Source organism: Misgurnus anguillicaudatus, chromosome 22 (genome assembly GCF_027580225.2).
Source record: "Misgurnus anguillicaudatus chromosome 22, ASM2758022v2, whole genome shotgun sequence".
NCBI classification, from domain to species: Eukaryota; Metazoa; Chordata; class Actinopteri; order Cypriniformes; family Cobitidae; genus Misgurnus; species Misgurnus anguillicaudatus.
The window spans coordinates 26,892,995-26,907,616 of NC_073358.2; the positions used below are offsets into that span (position 1 = coordinate 26,892,995).

At 38.7% G+C, this 14,622-nt stretch overlaps 2 protein-coding genes across 2 annotated transcripts; both read right to left on the minus strand.

Moving 5' to 3' along the window:
* Positions 1-6,341: 6,341 nt before the first annotated feature.
* LOC129440466 (uncharacterized) lies at positions 6,342-8,951 on the minus strand. The gene is made up of 5 exons (XM_055199842.2): positions 8,633-8,951; positions 7,709-7,865; positions 7,413-7,615; positions 7,295-7,322; positions 6,342-7,183 (listed from the first exon to the last, which is right to left on the minus strand). The coding sequence occupies exons 1-5, from the start codon at positions 8,639-8,641 to the stop codon at positions 6,714-6,716; spliced, it is 867 nt and encodes a 288-aa protein (XP_055055817.2). The 5' UTR covers positions 8,642-8,951; the 3' UTR covers positions 6,342-6,713.
* Positions 8,952-9,089: 138 nt separating this feature from the next.
* On the minus strand, positions 9,090-13,995 carry LOC129440468 (uncharacterized). The gene is made up of 7 exons (XM_073860558.1): positions 13,924-13,995; positions 13,194-13,350; positions 12,906-13,099; positions 11,297-11,338; positions 10,402-10,560; positions 10,111-10,303; positions 9,090-9,553 (listed from the first exon to the last, which is right to left on the minus strand). The coding sequence occupies exons 1-7, from the start codon at positions 13,930-13,932 to the stop codon at positions 9,438-9,440; spliced, it is 870 nt and encodes a 289-aa protein (XP_073716659.1). The 5' UTR covers positions 13,933-13,995; the 3' UTR covers positions 9,090-9,437.
* Between the last annotated feature and the right edge of the window lie 627 nt (positions 13,996-14,622).

Here is a 14,622-nt window from a genome sequence, read left to right on the forward strand (position 1 = left end):
AGAACCTGATGCGGTGGTTCCGTCTGCACTAGCTTTTGTCCGTCGTTGCAAACGCACCTGGAGAAAGGCTAGATTTACATTACGTCAGGTTTCCAGACGAACCAAAGCCGCGGCCGATCGTCACCGTAGAACCGCGCCCCGCTTTATCTGTGGGCAGAAAGTATGGCTTTCGTCCAAGGATTTACCTCTCCGTGAGCCTTCTCGCAAGCTGGCTCCACGATTCCTTGGGCCATACAGCATTGTTAAGGTTATTAATCCCGTGACGGTCAAGCTTCATATTGCCCCCTGCACTCGGTCGGGTTCACCCAGTTTTTCATGTGTCTAAACTGAAGCCTGTGTATTTTTCCCACCTTAATCCTGTTCCCTCTGCCCCCACCCCTCCCACCCCTCAGCTTATAGATGGTGCCCCTGTGTATTCAGTTAAGTCTTTACTGGATGTGCGTCGCCGGGGTAGGGGATTTCAATATCTCGTAGACTGGGAAGGATATGGTCCGGAGGAGAGGTGTTGGGTACCGGCCCGGGACATTCTGGACCCTGGGCTGATAGAGGATCTCCGCCAGCGACGGGGTGAGCCTCCTCATGGACCGCCCGGTGGCGGTCGTGGGGGGGAGTCCTGTTATGATTTCGGTCTCATTGGCTGCTTTGTCTTTGTTTCACTATGTGTTGTGTTTTTGTTTTGACAGCTCCACACGTGCGCGTCTTCCACCTGGTGATCTCATTACCTCTGACTTCTCTCACCTGCGTCCCGCACATGATTCTTATTATTGTCCAATCCGGTTTGATTTAAATTCCCCTCGTTTCCTTTGTTCCTTGCAAGTTCGTCTTTGTATGTACCTGCCCGCTAGCTTGTCTAGTTCCAGTCCTGTTGTGTCTAGTATCTGTTTCTCGTTATTGGATTATTCACCGAGCTCTCTGCTGCCTTTGCTTCTTCAGATTTTTCCCGTCCTGCCGTCAGTCTCTCCCGATTGGTGTGTCAACCGTCATTCCTCTGTGAACACTCTGTCTGTGGTATCTCCGAGCGCTGCTCTACACCTTGCGCTGTCCAGCCGCAGTGCGCTCTCGGGCGCGTAATTCTGCGCTTAACTCGGACTGCTACAGTGCGCTGTCCAGCATGGACTCTGCTGATGTATCTGACCGCCTCTCTCTCTCATTGTCCCGCCAGGAACCTCTCTCTGTGCCCTGTGAAGATAACATTGAGTGTTTACGGAAAGTGGATGTCCTACAGCCCAGCTGTGTTTCCCACTTAGAGTGTTTTGCATTTACATACATACATACACACATACATTACATGAAGACATTGAGTGTTTTTCCATCATACATACCTACTGATACTGTGTTTCATTAAAAACCCTCTGCATTGGGATTCTTGAGTTGTGTCGTTCATAACACTTATTTTATGCCCATATGAATTAACATACTCAGTGGTGCTTTTTGCAGCATTGGATGGTGTATTATCCTGCATGAAAGTAATTCAAAAGAAATTATTCCTTTTATAGCCCATAGTGAAAAACCATCTTTTAGGAACTCGTATCTCGCAGATGTCCTTTTGATCCCATCTAAAAGGGGACCTACCATCTCATCTCACTTTTCAATATTCCAGTCCAAATCGTTACTCTGCCACCTCCCCTTGGGGGGGGCATTGTTGTTAAATTCCCTATATATTAGATCACAAATCTTTAGGTAGAGAATTGTGTGTAGTGTTTTGAAAAAAGTGTTTTATTCAATTGAAAACTGAGTCAGAGAAATAGCTTATGGTTTTGAAGATTTGGCATGTAGTTTTGCACTTTGAGTGAGAGGTTTCAAAAATCGTGTGACATGAAAAGATTTTGTGTGTAAGCAATCGTAAAAAACTGTTACGCAACAAAGCCTTCTTTGTGGGATTAAATAATAACCTGAAAATAGTCTTTATTTATTACAGTTTTTTACGATTGCTTACACACAAAATCTTTTCATGTTACTGTCACAGGGTGACTTAGGGCGGAACCAAAAAGGGAGAGGAGAGGTTCCGCCCGGACAGAACTTTTAAGTGCACCTTTCACTTCCCAGTCTCCCTGCCAACACAAATCAGGAAGAAACGAGCCACAGGTGCAGCCAATTTATGTAGCAGCTCTGATTAGAGGAAGAGATGAGGACGGGCCACATAAATGGAGCTGTAGCAGCACACAGGAGGAGAGTTGTTTCGGGCACGAGCTCCCCTACTGCCTAGGGCAGACCCAAATCACACGCTCCGTCCTCGGAGGAGCCGGAGGGCGCCGTTGATCCACAGAGCGCTTAGAGCGAGAGGAGAGAGTACGGCAGCCAAGAGAGGCAAAAGAGGACGGAGCTGTGAGAGAGAGTTAAAGGAGCACTGCACCCGGCTGGTTGTGGTGTTATACTGTAGAGCTTTTGGCTGGAACTGTTGATTGTGAAGTCATCGCGAACCTTAAAGGTTGTGAGGAGAACGAACACATGACGGATTGAGACGAAGTGAAAAAGGGGATTTAAAACGGCATCGCTGTGAGTACCTAGATTTAGCTGGAAGTATCGTGTGTATTAACCTGGCTTATGTTAACTCCTTCCAGGAAAGGAGGGCGGCCCTACCCCTAACAGAGTGTGGTGGGTGAGCCGAGGAAATACTTACCGAAGCAGATACAACAACGACACCACTAGCTGGGCCGCATACTTACATCGCCAAATCTGAAGTAAGCGAAGTGAGAGAAGACGGGTGTCTTTTTCGTACACTTGGAGTGGTGGGTGAGTCTTTGTGCTGTGGAAACCTTTATTTTTGACGTGGTGCTGTATATTGCTGTGGGTTGCTGTGTATTGCTGTGTGTCTTGTCAAGTCAACCTCCGCCTTCACGCACTTCGTCGAGAGAAGACAAAGAGGCTGCTGGCTTTAGCTCTGTTCAGTACAGCATACGTTGTGAGCGTGCTTCGGGCCTCCAGAAATAGTAAGGTGCCCAGAAACGATTTTCCCCCGTCTAGACATCGGGCGGATGTGAAGAGTGGCGGTGAAGAGCCGAGGAAACAGCAGAGGTGTGAGTACGATTTGGGGCTATTATTATTGACGTTTTCGATTGTATAAACATTGTTGTTGCAGAGAGAGAGGTGACGTAATTCCATCGTCCCGTGGCCTCTACAAAGGGGCGCCCCTGTCCAGAGTTCGAACGCCTGACGGCAGCGAAGAGAGGGAAGCCCTCGGCCCGGTGAGACGTTGAGATATCCCACCCCTCTGCCACCACCGAGTAGTCGAGAGGGTTTGCCCCTGACGCCAAGTAGGAACTACTTACTCCATCAGACGCCTCGTAAAGTGCTGTAAGTCCGCCACTGCTGCCTGTGCGCCTATTAATCTCTTAAGCTGTCGATCCATAGAGACGGAGCATGCACTGTATCCGGTAGACTTGTGGGGAAGAACCTGAGGAGAAACCGAGCAAAACCTGTACTTACGGTATGCTGAGTCCAGTCAAAAGGTGAGAGCCATTTCAAAGCAAATTAACTGTGCTTCTGTGTCCAAGCCGATACCTGTGGAGAGAAGAGGAGAGAGAGTGAATATTCTGAGGAGAAACCGAGCAAAAACCTGTACTTACGGTACGCTGAGTCCAGTCAAGAGGTGAGAGCCATCTTAAAGCAAACTAACTGTGCTTCTGTGTCCAAGTCGATACCTGTGGAGAGAAGGAAAGGAGTAGTGGGTAACCTGATGAAAACTGGGAGGAAGACGGAGTGCGCCACGGATTGTTAAGGCCAGGCCGGAGCCTGAGTCCCACGTCCCGGACCCCCGTTGCCCCCTTGCTCCCCGTCATCTCCCGGCTGAGGCCCACCTGGAGGGCAGAGCCTGAATTTAGTTTTAATTCCCTTTCCCCATTTCCCCAGTGCATTTTAGATATTTATTAAATAAAGATTATTTTATACTTACCTGTTCCCGTGTTGTCTGGTCATTGGGTTGGCTTTGGGGACCTCTTCAAGGTGGAAATTGAGAAGGGGCGTGGCTTTAGCCTATTGACAGCCAGCCCCTGGCCGTGACATTACACGATTTTTGAAACCTCTCACTCAAAGTGCAAAACTACATGCCAAATCTTCAAAACCATCAGCTATTTCTCTGACTCAGTTTTCAATTGCATAAAACACTTTTTTCAAAACACTACACACAATTCTCTAAAACACAAAGATCTATCAGGAAGTGACTTGCTTTCCTTTTTTCAAACACAACCAATCAAATGCTAAATGCTAATGCAAAACTTATTCACCAGGTCACACAGACACACTCCTCACATGTTCAAACACTAATTGCTTACCTGATCACTAACCAATCACTGCTTTACTTTACAGTAGTATAGATAGGCCCAGAGTCGTATAATAACAGAGTTACGAAACGCTTTGATCTGGCTGCCGCGCGGTCACGTGATTCATGTAACGTTCTACAGTTCCAAACCAAGCAGGGCTGTCAATCCGTTTGCATAGGTTTTCAGCTATTTTAGGTAAATATGAGTTTGTAATGTGAATTGATCACTATACTTAGCCTACTATGTTCATAACGGTTTTTTTTACTAGGGAGTGATGTAAAGTACAGTAAATCAGTAAATACAGGTAAACAGTTAATGGTGACCCAAAGATAACTGTGGTTATCTATACCAACTACAGCAACACAGTTTATCTTTTATTTTTGTAGCAAAAATATGGCTATATAAATGGCTATCAATCTGCTAAAACCATAATTCCTACACTTTTACTATATTACAATCACAAAAAAGATCACCAACGCGGTTATTTGTAACAGTGAAGCATAACAGAAACACACTAAATTCATATTTAATTGTATTTATAGTACACATTAAATGTTAATATAATTATACATGATTTTCGAGGATACATCACTAATATTACTTACCAAACACAATAAAACACATAGCAGCATCGTGAAGCAGTGTGACTTTCTTATAAGGCATTTAGCTTGTCGCTGTTGCCCCCTAGTGTTACTTGTAATATATAAAAAGATAAGTATAAAGTAGATGGCCACCAGTAATAAAATATTAGACCATTAAATCTATATTATTCACACATTATACACAACTCATTAAAATATAAAAATTTTGCAAGTTATTATTAACGATAATCATTACCTACAGCAGAGTTCATAAAATATCACTGTTGACTATATTCATAAAATGTCTGAAAAGGTAAAGAGAAACGGTAATTTCATCGATTTACCAGCAGGTGCCATTGAAATGAATGGGCTTCAGTGCTGCGTTTGGAACTATGCGTCACTCCATGACACGCTGTTACTCTGGATAGGCCTATAAATAGGTCAAAGGTCAGATTTCCTGTTTTGGCAATCTGCACCCCACCCCCCTTGCCAGATCCTGGACCGGGACCCCACACAATTTACTGTATTCTACTGTAAAGAATATACTTTTGGTTTACATGTTTATAGTTTTGTTGTATGCTAATATATACAAGAGTAATGTTTGACCTAATTAATATTTACTGTTTCTACATTGCATTGGCGTTTTCAGTGTACTTGTTACCCCTCTCAGCAGATTACTCTCACTGTAGAACATTGTATTGAAATGTAGATATAAGCCTATGAAAGACCAAAGAGCTTTAGATTTAGAACAGCAGTGTTAACATGGTATATCCAAAAATGTATTATTATGAAAGAAGTGTTTGCCATTTGCTACATTCTGACATGTGTTTGTGGCATTTTGAATGCAGTGTGTGTCCGGACGTAACTTCCGGTAAACTCCGTTATGAATAAATAACAACAAAGTTCTTTAAACGTAGTTTATTTATATAACAAGCAAAAAAAACAACACATAGATTACCTAGGAAACCAAAACATTTGTTCTTTTCGACAAGGCATTTGTTCAAGAGATCATTTTAGCAACTAGTCAGATCATTAAAAGACAAAACCTGAAGTAAAGTTCGGATCCAGACGTGTATCGCGTCAGCGTACGTGCGTCCAATGAAGCTGTCTATAGGCCTACGCTGTAGCGATTATGGTGAACTATACTTACATGTGGTAATTTTGATTAATTCGATTTTTTTAAACAGTAATGAAAAGGAGTGGCACAGCAATGAAAAAGAGTGTCACAGGAACCAAAAGGAGCGGCACAGCAACGAAAAGGAGTGGCACAGCAATGAAAAAGAGTGTCACAGGAACCAAAAGGAGCGGCACAGCAAAGAAAAGGAGTGGCACAGCAATGAAAAAGAGTGTCACAGGAACCAAAAGGAGCGGCACAGCAACGAAAAGGAGTGGCACAGCAACGAAAAGGAGTGGCACAGCAAAGAAAAGGAGTGGCACAGTAGGCTAACGGAAAGGAGTGGCACAGCAATGAAAAAGAGTGTCACAGGAACCAAAAGGAGTGGCACAGCAACAAAAAAGAGTGGCAAAGTAACGAAAAAGAGTGGCACAATAACGAACAAGAGTGTCACAGCAACGAAAAGGAGTGGCACAGCAACGAAAAGGAGTGGCACAGCAACGAAAAGGAGTGGCACAACAACGAAAAGGAGTGGCACAGCAATGGAAAAGAGTGTCACAGGAACCAAAAGGAGTGGCAAAGTAACGAAAAAGAGTGGCACAATAACGAAAAGGAGTGGCACAGCAACGAAAAGGAGTGGCACAGTAGGCTAACGAAAAGGAGTGGCACAGCAACGAAAAGGAGTGGCACAGCAACGAAAAGGAGTGGCACAGCAAAGAAAAGGAGTGGCACAGCAAAGAAAAGGAGTGGCACAGTAGGCTAACGAAAAGAAGTGGCACAGCAACGAAAAGTAGTGTCACAGCATAGAAAAGAAGTGTTACAGCAACGAAAAGGAGTGTTACAGCAACGAAAAGGAGTGGCACAGCAACGAAAAGGAGTGGCACAGCAATGAAAAAGAGTGTCACAGGAACCAAAAGGAGTGTCACAGCAACGAAAAAGAGTGTCACAGCAACGAAAAGGAGTGTCACAGCAATGTAAAGGAGTGGCACAGCAACGAAAAGGGGTGGCACAGCAACGAAAACGAGTGGCACAGCAACGAAAAAGAGTGGCAAAGTAACGAAAAAGAGTGGCACAGCAACTTAAAAGAGTGGCACAGCAACGAAAAAAACACATACAACAAGAGCCCTGATTGCCTTCTTCTCTTGAGGCCTGGTCTGGCTTTGAACCCTCACGATTTAATAGATTACTTTCGGCAGCCTGATCTGAGGATTGACGTGAATATGCATTAGCTGCAAAAACATGATAATAATATTGTTCAAATTGTTTAATTCATAAATATGTTTTTATTAATTATGAGTGAACATAATAAATACCAAAGTAAAAAAGCTTTAGACACTTACTTTTAAAATATGCATATGAGGTTGGCTTCTGAAAGGGAAGTAAGTATGTTATATATGCACTCACCATGACCCAATGCAAACAAAAATATATAATTTTACCAAAGATCAAAAGACATACTTTTATATTTTCCATTTCCAAGTAATTTCCAATTTTTTCAAATGCATCTTCATTCCTCTGACATTGCAGTAATCCGTCATCCTCATAGAAAAGACAGTCCACTGCAAATGTGTTCTCCCTGTTTACAGCAGCGTTGCTGTCTGGTATAGTTTTATCTGGGTCGAACGTGTGATGGAGTACCACCAGGATGATTAGTTTGACAACTAAAAGAAAGTGATAAAAGGGCAGACTGGATTAATTGTAAAGTTAATGTTTAATTATGAATATTCCTTTTTAACAATGCAAGTGATCTTTACCATTATCAAGTTGATTCAGTGCATCACTTATGTCTGTTCCAGCACGAGAAACAATGGGGCAGAAAACCACTATGACATCACATTTATCAATGCTCGTTTTCTTCAGTTTTCTTTTGTTAAGATTTTCCTCAAATTGTCTTTCAATGACTTCCATTATCTGGGTTCAAAAGAGAAAAGATAGAATGCATTCTTATCACAATTATTTTCACCAGTCTTATAGCTTTGCCTTAAAATATTAAATCATCTTAAGAAGCAATGCAATGTGTTTCTGTAAAACGACCACTAGTAGGTGCTCTATGTCTATGGTATTTTTGTTTTCTCCTATAACACATAAATCTGACTTAAAGCCAGAGCAGACGACAGCTTTTCTGTGTATTTCGAATTCAGTGTCTTCATAAAAAACAACTTTAGTTTGCGTGCCCTCGGTTTGAATTATTATATTATTAAATGCAGTTATTACATTAACAGGATTTATTCTCAATAACATTATTAATATTCTCTATTTATAATATAATCACTTAAGTAAATAATTTAATAGCCCATTTTTTCCAGTTTCTGTTATTTCTATTTTCATATAAAGCTGCTTTGAAACAATGTGACATTGTAAAAAGCGCTGTAAAATAGCCTACATTTTTTATTGATACCTTCGTTGTACATGCTGCGCAAAAACTACATTTTGTATAACCAGCTAAGAGAATTGTGCATATAGCCTACACTCGTTGCCTGTGTTGATATTCCCCATGTAGTGTATTGCGTTAGTTATACAGCAACAACAACCGCACATATCCAGGGATTAGTAGCCTATATAAAAATACACCTAACATTTCACAACCAAATTCACAAATGAAAATGTAAGTTTTCCAGTGGAATATTTTAAAATCCTGAAAACGACTGAAGGAAATACAAATAGCCTCAATGACTTACCTCTCCCATTTTCTGTGCCTGTTTGTTAAGGAGCTTTATCAGAAATGGGAAGCAATTACACTTTCACTTTCACAATTGCTCTAAAGTAACATAACGGGGGTGGGTCTTTTTACTTGTGGCTTATAATCACTGGAGGATGCCAATTCACTCCCTAGCAACCAAAAGGGGGAACCCTAGCAACGGAATAAACAAAGCTTATATCTCTGCATCAGATTATATTTATATATAAGCTCACACATCATATAATTCAAATATTGTTTTATTTATTTACTAACATTGCTTGTAATCTGTTGCCATTGTTTAATTGAGTAGATGGGATTAGTGTTTTTTATTAAGACCCTTCCTAAGAGCCAACAATAGTTTAGTATGGGTATTAAATCACAAAAAAAATTTGATGTCTAGCGTAAGGTGAGTGTTACAGTTTAAACAGCATGAGAAAAAAGTCCAAGAGTCAAAGTTGAAGTCAGTCAAAGACATTTTACTGAATATTTGTTTGCAGTTTCAATTGTGACACCTTTTCAATGAGTTATTGGCTGCTCTGTTTAAAGCTTAACATTCAGCAGTAATCTGACTCTAACATTGCATAGCAAACTACAGCATTATTTCAGGTCAAATCATTCTAATGGTTAAAAGCATACAGATGAATTTGGAAAAGTTAATAAGTTGATATTCTTGATCAGCATTTTTCATTAATTATATGTTTGACAAGTTCAGTTCTACTGAGTGACCCATGCAGCTATGTTACAGATAATCCTTTCAATAGGACAAGTCATCTTACATGATCAATGTCTCCCAGCTTTTTACCTCAATAAAAATACCAATACAGTACAAAACCAACAACACCAGCAGCAACAACAAAAGAACAACCCAGAACCAAACCAAACTTTACTTTATTCGTTTTCCTTGTATTGTCATCAATGCCTATAAAAAAACAGAAATACAATTATTATAAAATGACAATACGCTTAAATTTCCCAAACATCTCTTAATTTCTAAAGTTTTGAACCCCTAATGTCTGGATTATGGACTGAGGATGAATGTGAATTTTCCTGGTATTCTGCCCATTCCAGCACATTCCAGTTTTTACAAATGTAACTATTACTTATAATTCATATATTGATCATTATAACTGATAACACTTTACAATAAAGTTGCATTTGTAAACATTAGTAAATGCATTAACTAACATAACAACGAACAATGTCATTTGCAGCATTTTTTAATCTTTGTTACTGTTATGTCAATGCAGTTGTTTATGTTAGTTCGTGGTCACCATAACATGGTGAATTAACTATAATGTTAACAGTTTCAACGTTCGATTTTATAAATGTATTAGTAAATGCAAAAAATGAACATGAACTAAGATTAATAAATGCTGTATGCACTGTTAATTGATAGTTTGTGTTAGATATTGCATTAACTAATTGTTAACAAATACAACCTTATTGTAGTAGTGTAGCGTAAGTGTAGCGTGTTACCGTTAAATAATAGGTATTTTGCAATTTCATTAAGTGCATCTTCATTCCTCTGACATTGCAGTAATCCTGTATCCTCATTGAACAGACAGTCCACTACGAATGTTTTCTTCCTGTCTACAGCAGCGTTGCTGTCTGGTATAGTTTTATCTGGGTCGAACGTGTGATGGAGCACCACCAAAATGACATGTTTGTCTAATAAAAGAAAGTGAAAGAAGTGCAGTCTGGATCACAAATGAATCATAAAGTTAATGTTTAATTATGAATTAACTTTTAACAATGCAAGTGACCTTTAACATTATCAAGTTGACTCAGTGCAGCACTTATGTCTGTTCCAGCACGAGAAACAATGGGGCAGAAAACCAGTATGGCATCACATTTATTAATGGTTGTTTGTGTCAAACCTCTATTATTAAGTTTTTCCTTGAATTCTGCTTCAATTGATGTCGTTTTCTGGGTTTAAAAGAGAGAAAAAAAACAATAGAATGACTTTTTTTCACCAGTCCTGTATATAGGCTATAGTTCTGTCTAAAAAGGTTAGTCTTGTGAAGCAATGCAGTATGTGTATGTAAAAAAAGGCCACTAGGAGGTGCTCTGTGTCTATAGTATTTCTGTTATCTCCTAACTGATCAATCTGGCTTTAAACGAAAGCAATGTGACACAGCTTTTATGTGTCATGCGAATTCATTGTCTACGGTTGGAGTTTTTAAGCTCCTTTATTAAATGCAGTTAATAACAGGATAATAACAGCAGCTTGGTGTTTTAAGTGCAATCAGAAACCTGATCAAATCAATAATTTGCTGCACAATCAGACATAACAGTTCTTAAAAAAACAATAGAAATGTATAAAAAATATTGTAAAAACCGCTATATAAATAGGCCTACATTTTAAATGGTTTGATTTGATTGAAATTTTTGAAAGAAGCTGATCGAGCAAATACTGAGGACAACATCTTGAATTTGCAGCTTAGAAAATTGTGCATATAGCCTACACTCGTTACATGTGTTGATATTCCATAGGTGGTGTATTGCGCAAATTACACAACAACAACCACACATATCCAGGGTATATTACATGAAAATACACTAACATCTCAAAACCACATTCACAAATGAAAATGTAAAGTCTTCCAGTGAACTATTTTAAAATCCTGAAAACGACTGAAGGAAATACAAATAAATGACTTACCCCGTGCACACCGCCCATCTTCTGTGCCTGCTTGTTACGGAGCTGTATCAGGAATGGGAAGCAATTTCACTTTCACTTTCGTTGACCATTGCTCTAAAGCTATTCATTAAAAAATACATTGAGAACATTTTATGTGACATAAACAAATAAAATGACGTTACACAAAAAATGCATTTTAGTAAAAGTTTTAACCATATAGGGAATTATTTTATTGCTATTTAAAAAGACATATAAGCTTACAAATCATAAAATGTAAATATTGTTGTATTTATTTACTAACATTTTTGTAACCCGTCGCCATCATTTTATTGAGTAGATAGGATTAGTGTTATTTATTACGACTCTCCCAAAGCAACTTTTAAATGATAAACAAGTTATTTGTCATAAAAAAAGTTATAAACTTGATGACTAGCATTTGGGGATTGTTACAATTAAGACCCATAGAGAGTATGAGAAAAAAGTCCAGGAGTCAAAACTGAAGTCAGTCAAAGAAAATTTATTGAATAATTGTTTGCAGTTTCAATTGCAGAAGTGACACCTTTTCAATGATTTATTGGCTGCTCTGCTTACAGCTTAACATGCAGCAGTAATTTGACTTTAACATTGCATAGCAAACTACATCATTGTTTCAAGTCAAACTATTTTAATGGTTACAGTAAAAGCATACAGATGTATTTGGAAAAGTTAATAAGTTGATATTCTTGATCAGCATTTCACATTCACTATATGTTTAAGTAAGTAAAGTTCGTACAGTTTGTCCCAGGTATATATGTCAATTGAGACACAAGTACAGCAACAACAACAACAAAAACAACAACAACAACAACACCACCACAAACCACAACTAACCAAAAACATTTGCGCCTCCACCATGAAGTGGATGGTTCTAATTCGATTAATAGAGTATCTTCATGGTCTGTGGATTGAAGTGGACTTGCATGAATGGCTGTAAAAAAATGGAAAAACAAATATTATAAAATGACAATTAGTTTACATTTCCTAAACATTTCTTAATCATTGCTAAAGTTTTGAACCTCTACTGAGGATGAATGTGAATTTTCCTGGTATTCTGCCCATTCCAGCACATTACATTTTTTTTTTACAGATGTAACTATTACTTATAATTCATATATTGATCAACACTTTGCAATAAGGTTAGTAAACATTAGTAAATGCATTAACTAACATAACAATGAACAATGTCGTTTTCAGGATTTATTAATCTGTGTTACTGTTATGTCAATACAATTGTTCATGTTAGTTCATGGTCACCATAACATGGTGCATTAACTAATGTTAACCGTTTCAACGTTCACTTTTAATTAGTAAGTGCTAAAATTAACATAAGATTAATAAATGCTGTATGCATTGTTCATTGATAGTTTGTGTTAGATATTGCATTAGCCAATGGTTAACAAATACAACCTTACTGTAAAGTGTATATATACACAAATGTTTGATGAAAATTATGTGTTTTAAAGTATAAAAGCTTGATAAACTTACCTTTGAAGAATGCAAATGAGGTTAGTTTCTGAAAGGGAAGTAACATGTGAATGTACCCGCACTGACCATGACACAATGCTATTTCACTAGAGATCAATAGACCTACCAGGGGTTTTAGGTATTTTGCAATTCTTTCAAATGCATCTTCATTCGTCTGACATTGCAGTAATCCTGTATCCTCAGAGAACAGACAGTCCACTGCAAATGTGTTCTCTCTGTTTACAGCAGCGTTGCTGTCTGGTATAGTTTTATCTGGGTCGAAAGTGTGATGGAGCACCACCAGGATGACTAGTTGGACAACTAAAAGAAAGTGAAAGAATTGTAGACCATTAATGAATCATAAAGTTAATGTTTAATTATGAATATAGCTTTAAACAATGCAAGTGACCTTTACCATTATAAAGTTGACTCAGTGCAGCACTTATGTCTGTTCCAGCACGAGAAACAATGGGGCAGAAATGCATCACGACATCACATTTATCAATGGTTGTTTGCTTCAGATGTCTTTTTTTAAGATTTTTCTTAAATTGTTCTTCAATGAATTTCATTTTCTGGGTTTAAAAGAGAAAAGATAGAATAATGACTTCTTGTATATATAGTTTTGTCCTAAAATGTTAAATAACCTTAGTGAAGCAATGCAATATTATGTAAAAAAGAGCACTATGATGCTCTGTGTCTATTGTATTTTTGTTTTCTCTTAACTGATCAATCTGGCTTTAAACAAAAGCAAGGTGACACAGCTTTTATGTGTGATGTGAATTTCATTTTCTTCGGTTGGAGTTATTAAGATACTTTATTAAACGCAGTTAATAACAGGATAATAACAGCATCTTGGTGTTTTAAGGGCAATCAGAAACGTGACCAAATCAATAATTTGCTGCACAATCTGACCTAACAGTTCTTAAAAAACAATAGAAAATTATAAACCTTCACCATAAACTTTCCCTAGGTATTGTATTGCGTAAGTTACACAGCAACAACAACTGCACATATCCAGGGTGGCCTATATGAAATTACCCCTTACATCTCCAAACCACATTCATAAATGAAAATGTAAAGTCTTTCAGTGGAATATTTTAAAATCCTGAAAATGACTGAAGGAAATATAAAAATAAATGACTTACCCCAGCCATCGTTTTTACCTTCTTTTTGAGGAGCTGTATCAGGAATGGGAATTTACTTTCAGTTTCTTTGATGATTGCTCTTAAGCTATTCATTAACAAACAATAAACTTGATGTCTAGCGTAAGGGGAGTGTTACTGTTAAGACCCATAAACAGCATGAGAAAAAAGCTAAGGAGTCAAAGTTGAAGTCAGTCAACGAGATTTAAGTGAATAATTGTTTGCAGTTTCAATTGCTAAAGTGACACCTTTTTGATGAGTTATTAGCTGTTCTGCTTACAGCCTAAAGCGTAACTAAACCCAACTTTTTTGGGTTAATGATCTATAAGAAAGGGGTGTTATTAGTGCTGTTCATTGATTTTAGTAAGTTTTTTGACATTTGGATATAAAGTGTTTCAATACTACAATATATGGTGTAGAAACGTCTGAGTGCTGCCCTCTTCAGGTTGAACGGTGGCTACTGCAGTTGAATTTTTCTATTGGATGGTGGGTCCAAAAAATGACTCGTGACGTAAGCAGGTTCAAGATCACCACGCACTTGTTACGATCTCACCACACACTTATAGTTCGTCCCCTCTATCTCCGTTGGGATCTGCCCACTTTTCTTGCATTTTTCAAATATTGCCAGTGGGTGGAGTCAGGCTCTGACCAGGGGTTTAGTTACGCTTTAACATGCAGCATTTGGCCCAAAGCAATAGCTAT

Coding starts and splice junctions, on each gene's coding strand:
- LOC129440466 (XM_055199842.2), bottom strand. Junction 7,616..7,708: donor ACTGAATCAACTTGATAATG/GTAAAGATCACT, acceptor ACTTTCTTTTAG/TTGTCAAACTAATCATCCTG. Junction 7,323..7,412: donor TGGAAATGGAAAATATAAAA/GTATGTCTTTTG, acceptor CTTCCCTTTCAG/AAGCCAACCTCATATGCATA.
- LOC129440468 (XM_073860558.1), bottom strand. Junction 11,339..12,905: donor CAAAATACCTAAAACCCCTG/GTAGGTCTATTG, acceptor TTCCTGATACAG/CTCCGTAACAAGCAGGCACA. Junction 9,554..10,110: donor AAAATACCTATTATTTAACG/GTAACACGCTAC, acceptor GTTTTTTTATAG/GCATTGATGACAATACAAGG.